Source organism: Anabas testudineus, chromosome 11 (assembly GCF_900324465.2).
Source record: "Anabas testudineus chromosome 11, fAnaTes1.2, whole genome shotgun sequence".
NCBI lineage: Eukaryota > Metazoa > Chordata > Actinopteri > Anabantiformes > Anabantidae > Anabas > Anabas testudineus.
The window spans coordinates 4,876,157-4,888,658 of NC_046620.1; the positions used below are offsets into that span (position 1 = coordinate 4,876,157).

A 12,502-nucleotide genomic window follows, 5' to 3' on the forward strand; every position below is an offset into this window, starting at 1 on the left:
TGTAAAATGTGTGTGACTTGGATTAGTGGCTGCAGAAAACAACTGCAACTTCTGCTAAAGCTTAAAATAACAGTGTGCTGCAGTTAAAATGTCAACAACAGCCTGAGAAAGACTCATGAGTAACATCCACATCCTGACATCCTACTCTTTTCATAAGTTTAGATTCGGTCGCAGTCTCAGCAGGAGTCCAGCATGTAACCCAGAAACAGGAAGTGGACTAGATCACCTGAGAGACAACATGTTTTGTCCCATATTTTACTTAATGTCTTAGAAAACGTGTAAAATAACGTAATCGTGGATGTAAAGACCCTCTGTCTTTATGTCCTCCCTTTCTGTGCAGTCTCTCCCTTTTCTCTCACTGCTTCTCTGTCCCTCCTGCATTTTAATGTGAATTCCTCATTCCTTCTCTGCACCACAAACCTTTCTTACTCTTTAAACCTTAACTCCCCGTGCTTCAACGTTTTTCTTTCAACCTCATCTTTGGTTTTCCTTCTGTTATCCTCCCTCCACCCATTCCTCGGTCTCACCTCTGGTTCATTTTTAATCCCTCATTCTTTCTCTTTCTGTTTTATGACCTCCCTCGCCCTCATCTTTAGTTAAAAGTCGTCTTTCTTTTCCCCTCCTCTTTGAACCTTGCCCTTATTGCCTCTCTTACCTCCCCCCTCCCTTTCTCCAACTCCATTTCTCTCCTCTCTTCATTACCTTTTCTAAACGGACTCGATCATTCACTCCTTTCTCTTTCTCTTCTTTTACAAACTTCTCTTTTCTCCTGCTCCAAATTAAAATTCTGACACTCTCCCTCTTTCACTATTTGCTTTTTCCCTCCTTTTATTTCCAGTGTCAGACTCTCTCACCCCCGCCGCCATTGCTTGTCCTCGCCTTTTGTAACCATGGCTACAGAGGAGACCACGTCGTTATGGCAACAGGGGAGTATGCTGGGCCTTGGGCTGAGGCTTCCTTTTAGCTGCCTGTAGAGAAATAAATATGGAGGGAGGAGCAGCAGGCGGGATGGTGGACGACTAAGTTACATGCAGGCACAGACGTCTGGGGTCCTGATGTTCATGTGAATAAATTATTACTGCAGCAGTGTGACACAGAAACACACAGTTACAGTGCATTACTCACACTTTTCCTCTGTCGTGTTTTTGTTTTTTGTTTTGCTTGTCTTGCAGAAAACTATTATTGAAACATAATTGAGTGTTTTTAATTAATCCAATACAAGTGTATGATGATTCAGGAGGATGTTGTGGTGCTTACAAATGCATTTTCAATCCACAAACAGCAGCGATGAATCTGAACTTTAACTTATATTTTATAAATATATAACTGTATACAAATATTGAAAGTCTGAGATAAGGTCAGAATATGCAACAGAACCAGTTTACAAAGAGCTGATTATATCCACTGTGGTGTCATCTGAACATCATTTTAAACCCCACTGCATGTTAATGTTAGTAAATGTTATTATTATATTCATGAGGTTGAAAACAGATGTGTAGACTAATCTAATTATTCATATGGTTGAATGTACTTGTAACATTGCTACCTTTGTTTACATTTAGTTAATAAAATGTTTGTGAATTGAAAATCCATCCTGTCTTTATTTGTTGCTCAGCATTTGCCACCTGACAATCTTCTCTCCTTACATGTAGGGTTTATTGTCTCCGATTTACAGAGGGTGATTTTTGAATCTCTTGCTGCCATGAACAGAAACTCCAGCAGCTTTTGGATGATTTCACTGACATTCATGCTCAGCGGGCAGCAGAGCAGTGTGAATAACAGGACAACAGCGTGCCACACGTCTATCTTCTTGATCAATAAACATTTTCTACTGTTACTTATCCTGCATATAGAAACTGTAACCAGTGTGACCTACTGGTAAAAGCAGCCTAATGGATTCCTTTACCACATTCCTGACTGAACTGAAATCGAGGTGTAAACACGTTGTCTATATTATGTGAAATATAATATCATCACAATAGGCTTCACGCATGTCTGAGCACTCGACACGCCTGAGAGTTAGCGGTTGTTTCCAGAAACGTGAGCTTTGACTGAATCACTCTGTGCTTACAGAGCAGATTTGTCAGAGTCACTGTTACAGAGAGACTCCTGTGTTGCTAGTTGGGGCAAGTCAAAAGAGACATTAGAGGATTTAAACCATCAGATACATAAGCATCTGAGTTATTATATTTAAGGTCTGTGGTTATTTGAATAAATGCTACTTTATTTGTGATGCCACAATAAACTGGGCTGGAGGTGAAGAGTATGTTTTATTTTGGGAAAACATACTTAAACCGTATTTCTCCTACAAATCAGCAGCTTTCAGAAATGTTTGCCAAGGAGACTTCACACTCCTCTTCAGACTCCTCCATACTGGCAGTGTTAGCAAGGTGTCGCCTATGTTTAAACCCCCGGGTGGTTTGTGACAGCACCAACATCAACTGAGCCGCTACCTGCTGCCGTCAGAACCGTATGATCTCCACATCAACAAGTCTGACTCGCTGACTCAGCCCAAAGGTGCTGCCAGGAAACCTCCCTGTCTGCTTTAATAATTGCACATAATGATGTTTAAATTATTTTTCTTCACCCTTTTAGAACCGTTACGCTGTTGGTAACACACACACATATTCTCAAACACACACACACTCGTGGTGTCCAACCTGCAGCACAGCTGTGAATTTCCAGCACATGCATGTTTATCCAAAAGACATAAAAAAGGATAAATATAAAAAATAACGTGTCTGTTTGTTAAAGTAGTTTTGCACTTTTCTCTCAATGTGATCTGCTTGATTTTCATTTTTCACGTTACTGTATGTTGAACCTTTACTCATTTTTTATTTTCCCCTCCTTCAATCTATAATTATTGCACACTTCACTTTCAAATTGAGTCATGTGACAAACACAGTGCCAGAAACACTTAACATTCACACACACTCTCTTGCACAAATTCTCCATATTCTCTCCATTATCATCTTCTCTAGCACACACACACATTCACACACTGTCCTTTTTTCTTGCATCAACATCTAATTTTGCTCTCTTCTCTTTCACTCAGCATGAAATAGTTTTCTTGCTCCGAGAGCTTTTCACTCACATTCAGCCCTGAATTGGTGAAACTGAACTGAGTATGTTAGTTTAAATCAAATATAACGTCCTGTAGTTGCAGCGCTGTTGCAGCAGCCGACGTCTTTGCTCAAACAAACTGTATATCGTCCCTCCAAGCATTTACCGAGAGATTTAGGAAAGAGGAGAATCAACTGAAAGCGTAACTTAAACCAGCTGTAAATGTGGCACATTGTGAAGGCAGAAATGTCAGAAACACCACACAGGCCTCTAGTGTGAGCGGATAAACCGCAGATCAAACCTTAAAATATCCCTCGTGAAGGAAGCTTGCAAAAATCCCAATGAAACACACTGAGTATACATCTGTCCTGATTCAATAACATCTTAAATCCATACAGTCAAGTTTACAGTGCTGTTACTTTACTCAAATGTTGATGCTCTACTGTAAGTGACTGGAGCTCACTGTGTTGTTGAATCCACTGGAATAGGGGCACAGAAGCCTGGAGGGCAGGTTATTCATCTGCCTGCATGTTTTTATGTAATAAAAGCATCAAACAGTAAATAATCAGCACAATTGTGAGATGATATTGGAGGAAAAGCCACAGAGGATGAGGAAGCAGCACTCAGCCTCAATCATCAAGCAGCAATTCTTGCATCCTTCTACTAAAAAATGGAAAGCTATTAGTGTGCTACGAGTGTCTCGTTACTCGAGCAGGGGAACCCTGGCTTCTCCAGAGAGCTGCGTAACCTACATTTTCTCCTCCATCTTCTGTTACTGCCAGTTAAAGAGGAGAAAGGGAGGAGTCTGTGTGAAAAGACTGCAGCACAGAGGGGTTAGGGAAGTGATGAGTAGCTCCTAACCTTGACCTCTGGCCTCTGCATGTGAGGATGCAGACAATAAAACCACATCATAACTCCACCTATTTGCACTTTAAATGACAACTATGACAATATGAACTATATGGTTGAGATTTAGTAGAGCTCATGTTTTAGTGCTCAGAGCGTGAACTTTGAACTCTTACCTGCGACACGAACCACTGCCCTCTCTGCTGGGTCCAGCACTGAATCCTGGCTCTTCCTCTTCCTCCTCTCATGTTTAGACAAGTTCCATGGCAAAGTATCTCCTGGTGGCCCCACAGGTCCTGATGGACACGGGGACAATGACCCCCCTGAACGTTCGCTCCGGAAAGACGGCTCGCTGACGCAGGAACGCTCACTGAGAGTGTCATCGTCTGACGACTCCATCTCAATTTAGGGCTGCACAGAGGAGAGGGGCGAAGAAGGAGAGGGTACGAGGGAAGGAAGGAGGAGAGCAGTGGGGGCGGGAAGGCGAAACAAGGTCAAGAGAAAGGAGAGGAAGAAGAAGTGTGGGGGGAAAAAAGAGATGAAGGAGCTTTAGACAAAGTGGAGACACTGTATTATTCATCACTGTGAGATCACACGGGGGTCAAGAATGATGCAGAGTTTCACAGTAACAGCAGAGTAACAGTAATAATGCATTTATCAGGAAGAAGTGAAGGAGGACTGCAACGTCGTGTCTAGATGGTAATTAAAGACATATCATTTATATCCCTGACTGCTACAGCTTTTCATCACCACAGTCAGATCGTCTGAAAACTGAATGTGCAGTACTAAGATAAGGGGGTTTCCCTTCAGTTCTTAGTTGTGTGACAAAATGGCAAAAAGGCTCTTCAGATGCCAAGAAGACACAATTATTCCATGAGCTAAGATGTGATAAGGTAATAAAAATGTACGCTGTGTGACGGTGGTCTTATGAAAGGAACTAAATGAGAAACAGACCAAACTACACAATGTGTTACAGCAACTGAAAAAGCTATGGTGTGATGTCTTTATACGTTTAACCTCCTGCAAAAACATACAACATGATGTAAAAGTGCTCATTTAAAATAGAAGCCGAGTTTCCTTCAGAGCTGCATCGTATGATTAAAACCCAAAAAAAGTGGCTACACTTGGCCAAGACAAAGAGAAAAGGAGAGAGATGAGATTTCAGAGCTTGTCTAGTGTTTCTATTTTTAAAACAGAGTCAATATGTCAGTGAGACAGGAGAGAGCTTCCCTCTCTTTCTTTGTCTCGCTTTCCATCTGCCCTTCCTTTCTTCCTTCTATCTGTTGCATCCTTACACTCAGTTTATTGACATTCATTTTAAATTTAGTTTCTATCAATTATAATGAAGACAAACAAAGTGATGTTGCGTGTGTGTGTGTGTGTGTGTGTGTGTGTGTGTGTGTGTGTGTGTGTGTGTCGACTCTTGGGACCTGATTCTCTAATCTGTCCATCACTGAATCAATACCTCTAACCTCAGCACACCAATGTCCTGAGAGAATGAATTGACTTTTATTGGCTTCACTATAAACCGTCCCAGCAGTGCTGTGAGTTTGAGTCCACTCAACTTTGTGCCAGGTTTTCTTTTATTCTGCTCTGTCTCTTATTCAAAACATCCAAAACTGCTTCAAGATCACTTCTTTAAAAATTGAGTTTTCTCAAATAAAAACTCCACAAATCGATTTCACTAGATTTTCGAGTGAGAAAACAAGCACAATATCAGGACCCTGAGACTGAACCAGCTGAAAGAAATGTGTTCATTTCATCTCTTACAATAAAAACAAGGTACAAATTCTTTAATCTACATTTATTGACAACATTAGGATCCCACCCCCAGTCATTGCAGCTCTGGGACTGATCTAGGATTCATTTGTCTGACGTTCTGTAAGTTTATTAATCAGCCACCTCTGCTGATAATACTGAAACTGCAATCCCACTAATGAAGAAATTTAACCAACTGACCTTGAAATTTACATGAAGTAAATTACTTCTAAGGACCACACAGTGCAACTCTATGATGTTCTGCACGAAAGTGGGTGTGAACTGTTTGGCATCGTGCAGCATTGTGGTGACTTGACAAACACTTTTCTACTGTAATAATGAATCTTGAGGACAACATATAACTTATACAATAAATTACTAAAACATACAATTCATCACAATGTAGTCTGTGAGATCCAGCAGGGACCGATTTACATTTGAGCAGACTTTATTTGCCGTTGGGGCTACAGTATTGAAGAAGAACTCACATCACTAAGGCTTCAGTTGGTTTCCTCTATATAGACACAAACGCTTTCAGAATAAAAGCCCCAAAATCCAGACAGGCTGGATTCACAGTTACAAGTCATCCATTAACAGTAAAGACAAAAAAACAGTCACTCCGGCTTCTGAGAAACTGCTCTCAGCAAATAACCAGCTAAACCTCCAACCTGTGCTTGTGCTATTTAGAAACTAACTTCTGTTGTGTGGCAAAGAGAGCCAGCAGCAGCTCTGTCTTTCTTTCCCCCGATGCTGCAGCGGACTAAACCGTGGTGTGACCTGAGCGGTGGCCACACGGTGGGAATGTTTGAGTGCACGACGTGCGAGTCCAACACAACGGCTGGGATTTGTACTCCTGCTGCCAACACTCATCCTCCTCCCGCTGCTGGCCCCCGACTAAATCGCTGGCAAAACCCCACTTCCTGAATCCTCGTTTCCACAGCAACGCCTCTGGGAGGAGGTTAAAACCTTCCCAGAATCCACCGCGGTTCTCCAGTGTGTGGTTGCGTCTTTCTGTCCTGGTGCTGGTGTTTCTGAGTGTGTTTCTGAGCCTGGTTCCCTGCTGCTTGCTGACAGTGAGTCAGTGCCACTGCAACTAGCGATTTTATAAATAGAGTGTGGATGGAGGCTTCAAAGCCGCACCGTGTTATTACAGCTCTGTGAAGGCAAAAAGACGCCTTTGAAGAAAAAGAAAGTACCAGCAGAAACACTGGAGAAGCACAGTGTGACACAGAGTGAGATCACCTCCTGGCTCTTAAGGTTTTTCTCCATGAGCACACACTCAGACGTTAGACTACAGTTACTTTGTTCACAGGCTGCGAGTAATAATTCTTTTATTAACTAACTAATGTGTAAAGTAATTCAAATTATGATAGATTAAAAACTCATACTACTGAAGGATATTGATTTTGACTAATATACTGTAGGTTAATATACAGAACGTAAGCAAACATGCAGCAAACACACATATATTCGTGCAGGGATCTTGGCTCCTGGCTCTTCCTGTGACAATGTGCAGCTCCTGCATCAGACCCCACGCAGATGCAGGGCACTGGACTCGCCTGACTTATCACTGACAGCCAGGATTTACATGGACACAGCCTGTTCCCACAGCTCGGAGTCGGGCCGGTGTGTTTGAATGTGTGCCATAAAACAAAAGACGAGGTGAAGAGAAAGTGACATGAAACAGAAAGACGTTGACAGAGATGCAGAGGCAGCAGTGGACGAATCCAAGGAGCAGGTTAAGAAGGACGGAGAGAAGACGTGAGACGAGAATCAGGGAGACAGAGAAAGAGAAAACGGACGTTTGCAGAGTAACGACTGTAACTGTCAGTGAAAGTCGATGGAGAGAGAGTTTCACTGACATTCAACAGAGACAACGTTCGATTCTTCAGGTGTTACTCATTATAAAACTACAATAAATAAAAACGCTAGAACAATGTGCCTGTCGAGCAGAAGGGACTGGATTCTCTGACTGGTTAGGAAGACAAAGTGTCTTCGTCAGATGTAGTCACAGAGGTTTGACAGAACCTTTCTGCATGAAGATGAATGCAGCATATTTCTACAATACAAAGGAAAAAAGGACACGTAATGTAGTTTTGAGCCATGTTCACATCATACGGCCACTGGTAGATACATTACACAGAAACTACCACACTTGTTGTTTGGTTCCCACATTATTACCTCAATATATCCACTGTTTATACCAGGCTGTACCTCAGTAATTAACATGATATCGCTTCATACATTTCCTGTTACGTTGATATTTAAAGTGAAGAGTGAAAAGATGTCAAAATTAGCCTCAGATCTAACAGCGATGACATCTCCCACATGGTGCAAAGAAAACAGCTGCAAACCCACAACTGCTAATTGTAATTATAATAAATTCAGCTTTGCCCATTTTATCAGGTGTCACTTCAAATTCATGAAGCAGCTAATCTAGATTTCTGCCCTGGAAAAATGCAGGAGCGGATGCGTAGCTGGGTTAAACTTCTTCGTTTTGCACTTAAAGCTAAGAAGCCCACTTGTTGCGTCAGTAATTATAAGTGTAGATAGTAAGTCAGGGATGAATGTTCCTCCCCTTAATACGCAGCCCGTGGTCATGATGAGTAACACTGACTGACTGGATAAATGAACGGCTAGACTCAGCTCCCCCACGCACACACACACACACACACACACACACATGCATTAATACACAGCACATGCACAGAAAAGCATGCATACATAAACACAGACAGAGATTAACTGGCTTGGCAACTGTAGCTCACTACTCAGCATGACCGGACAGGGACAGAGTTAATTAATGTGAGAGAGGGGAAAAAGGGGCACGAGAATGAACGAGAGGCTGATGGAGATAGAAAAGTGTGTGACTGGGATAACAAGTGACAGACAGAGAGAGAAGACGGCGTTGTGCTGCGATCATGTGTCATCACACAGCCATCAAACAGTCTGATCAATATTTACAGCTCACTCGTTTCTTTGAGTTTCTCCTCTGCTGCTTTCATTCACGATAAGATGCTCTGTGCATACCAACGAGGCTCTTAGCGAGACAGACACAGGACAGAAGGACGACAGAGGCCATACAGGATTTTAAAAAAGAGGTGTTCGTCATGTGTCAGTGTCCAAGCTGAGGGAAACCCAGCACGACAGAGGGTAACAAGATCAATGTGGGAGGTTATGTGAAGTGGGAAGGAGAGAATAAAATACACATTTCACAAAGTCACAACAACTAGATGTTGCTTCATTTTATAGGAACTACAAGCTGAAAATGTTGGAAACCAATGAATTAGTTGACATCAGGGAAAATTAAGAAACAATTTAAGGCACCGATTGATTGAAAAGTGCTGAATGTTTACTGACTCTGACCTTTTAAATATGAGAGTTTGCTGCTTTTCTCTGTTTTGGTTCAGTTCAAGTTGAATATCTCTGGATTTTGACTTATTGATTGGGAGAAATACACATCACCTTGATTTGTAGGAGCTTCGATGTTCCAAAAACAATTAAAAAGCGTGTTTTTCACAAATGTTTCACATGGCAGAGAATCATCTTCTGTCTTATTTCATTGTCACTTCAGTATATTTCAATTTGAAGCTCAGTTTGGAGTTTGGCTTTAACCACTTATGGGGATTTTTCTCTATTTTCTGTTTAGTAACTAATCAATAAATGTAAAGAAGATTAATGAAAATAAAATTAGTTGCAGCAGCATGTGAAACTATTACAGTTATGTGTACTATTACAGTGAGGAATGTTAAGTCATTTAAGTAAAACTGATTATCCCCATGATTCATGATGCTGTTTGCACATTAACTTCTAATGAAATTAAATAATAAACCAGCTCCAGCAGCGGACGACTGAGTCTGACGGTCGTGTGTCTGTGCAGAGAAGAAGATGGTGACAGAGACCAACTTAATAATCTAATCTCACTAAGGTCATTCATTATGAATAGACGTGCTGTGTTTAACTGTACGTCTCAGATCTGACTGGAGAAGGTTCAACATAAGGCTGGAGGGAGATGTGTGTTTGACCATCTGGTGCCAAGCAGCGGGAGGGGAGCCCTGAATCTAGCTTCTCTCACTCTCTCTGTGGCTGCACCTTCAATATCACTGAGGTCTTCCACACAGACAGGAAGCCTGCAGGGATGAAGCCCAGGAGGATGCACAGTGTGCAGTTGGAGGAGGAGATAGAGGTGGAGGTGATGATGATGATGATGATGATGATGATGATGGTGGAGGGTCTGTGCATGTTATTTGCTGCAGGGATTGCACGAATCGATACAGGCAACATCTCCTGAGGTGTGTGTTATATGTGCAGCTGGTGTTTCATGGCACCATTTTTACGCGCATGCCTTTCTGCCTGTCTGTCTGATTGTCTGCCTGTCTCTTCTGGTGTGAAGAGGAGAATGTTTGTGCATGAATGGACATCAGACACTGAGACCAGCAAACGCTGCGTGCACGCAGGAGCCCACTGGAAGCACGGGGCTCTTTGTCCAACACACCGCCGCTGTTCGGCTGAACAACAACAACTAATCACATTTATCCGTTTGTGACGGGAGCTGCAGAATAAATGCTGCCCAGTCTCTCATTAGTGGGAACAACCTCCACAGCCTTCTCACGACCCAGAAACCCGCTGTGACCGAGTGTCCAGCCCTCCAGCACACAAATCACGAGCGGAGGCTTCGGGAATAGGATGATGTTCAGCTCTAACATGTGAAACCATCCAGTGCATCTTATTCAGTGAATGTCAGTAAAGCAACAGTGTTGAACACGTTATGGATGAAGCTCATGTGCAGAGTCAGGTTGGTTTAACGTGATTATCTTCACAGGCTGTGCAGGTTTTAGGTTTGGTGACGGCTCTAATGAAATAAAACATCTCAATTCATTTTAAGCTGTGAGTTTATGGAGGTTTGGAGTTAATAGTGGGATTGTAATGAGCCTCCTAAGAATAAATTCATTCATTTCATAGCCTGTTAATGACCAGAGTGTCTCATACTACATGTGTATGATGGTTTGAACATGCACAGCTCAGTTTGAATCACAGTCTTCAGGCTCCATGAGCTCCAGAGCCGCCTACCTTCACCGGGCAGCAGCGGTCCTGCAATCCGAGCACAGAGCGAGGGAGGCCGGGGAGGCTGCCGCCGCTGCTCCCTCTCCTCTGGATCAAACGAGGGCTTGGGTGGATGGATGAAAGGTTGGATGTTTTCCGCTCCGCCGATCCGGTTTCTGTTTGGACGCGTCCTCCGAAACCGACCCGACACACAGCCGGAGGATGAGGCTGAGTGGAGAGGCAGGCAACGTGATCCTGAATGGTAATGGCTGTCCTAGTCCTAGTCCTCCTCCTTTCCCCCCTCTGCCTCTCTCTTCTCCTCTCGCCTTCTCCAACCCCCCACCAGCCCTCCTCTCTCTCTCTCTCTCTCTCACACACACACACACACACACTCCCTCTCTTTCTCTTCAATAGTCTGTTTTCACGGATCCGACACTTAACCCATGTCTATTGAGTGTCGCGGAAATTAAAATTTCGGCTGTGGTCCTGCGTCATCCGTGGCTCAGCGGCACCAAACCCAGCCCGAGACGCGCGCACACGCTTTCCCTCCGTGAGGGGGTAAAGGGCGTTTACTGGGACAACTTTTAATTCCCATTTATTCCAGGATCACACGGAAGAAGCAGCGCTGGAGGAGACCTGCGCTTAGTCACAGTGAGATAGTATTAATCTGTGATTTTATAATCCTAACACGCACACGCACACGCACACACACACCAACACCACCCTCCAAACAGCTGGAGGAGGAGAGGGAGTAGCTCAACAAGAAATTGATTACAGATGGAGAGATGGAGGAGGTGGAGGAGGAGGGGGTGCCGCTCCCAATCAGCTGGGAGAAGGTGTACTCAGAAGTACCTTTACTGTAGTACTATACTCTTGTAGTACTTCACATTTCAGAGGCTGTAAGTACTTAAAGTACAGTTACTCTTCTTAATGGGATTAAAATACAACATACAGAAATGATCCAGGACATCATAACAGTGAATCAGGTTTAAAATCAGCTCCATCACCAGCTGCAACATTAAAAACAGAAGCACCTGAATGCATCATTAATTCTAATTATTATTCTGTATTTTACTGCTGGTTCCTGAAGTCTCTCTGGTGAGGAACCCACAGGAAATGATCACTGTTGTTTTGGTCCTCTCTCACCTCTCTTCACACACAGGTGAAGCATTTAGAAATAATATTATATTATATTATAATAATAATATTTGGCTTCATCCTGTGGACACAAACACGAGTCCAGCTCACTGTTGCTATGAGCCTGATGAGGGTACAGCTCGTATGATGATCATTTGTCAGTGCTGTATTTACAACCTGCTCTGCCAAACAACAGAGAAGAAGATTAAAACTGTTTACGTTGTCAAACCAAGGAGAACACGACGTTTTACCAAATAAGTACACAAATCAATACAAGCAACAACGATACTGTTCATTTACTGATGTCTTACAAATAATTTCTTTAAACCTGGATCCTAAATGTTGTATTATTCATCAGGAGACACAATATTAATACAAAGGAAGTAAAATCTGCAGTGGACAAGTGGAGTTCTTATCTACATCTGTGTTACATTCTGTATTAAATCATCTTCTATTTCTTGTAAATGATCCTTTGGGAACAATAATGACAGTAAAATTAGAGCTGAGCACAGATGATGCAGGACTCTGACAGACTGGTTGAGGACTACTGCAAACAAAGGGTAAAGTTCACTACTTCCACGGCTCATTCCTTGTTATCAGTTAATTATTGAACAGCTGAATTGATGATCGTCCAGTCTAAAGAGGACAGGAGTGT

The 12,502-nt window shown here is 42.7% G+C and overlaps 1 protein-coding gene across 1 annotated transcript in view; it reads right to left on the bottom strand.

Annotated features, from left to right (window-relative positions):
* The window catches only part of LOC113153626 (microtubule-actin cross-linking factor 1, isoforms 1/2/3/5-like), a 106,973-nt gene extending 102,653 nt beyond the window's left edge, over positions 1–4,320 (bottom strand). Inside the window, exon 1 of the mRNA XM_026347310.1 lies at positions 4,086–4,320. Within this exon, the coding sequence (XP_026203095.1) occupies positions 4,086–4,308 (223 nt within the window). The 5' untranslated portion in view covers positions 4,309–4,320. The remainder of the gene's footprint in view (positions 1–4,085) is intronic.
* Between the last annotated feature and the right edge of the window lie 8,182 nt (positions 4,321–12,502).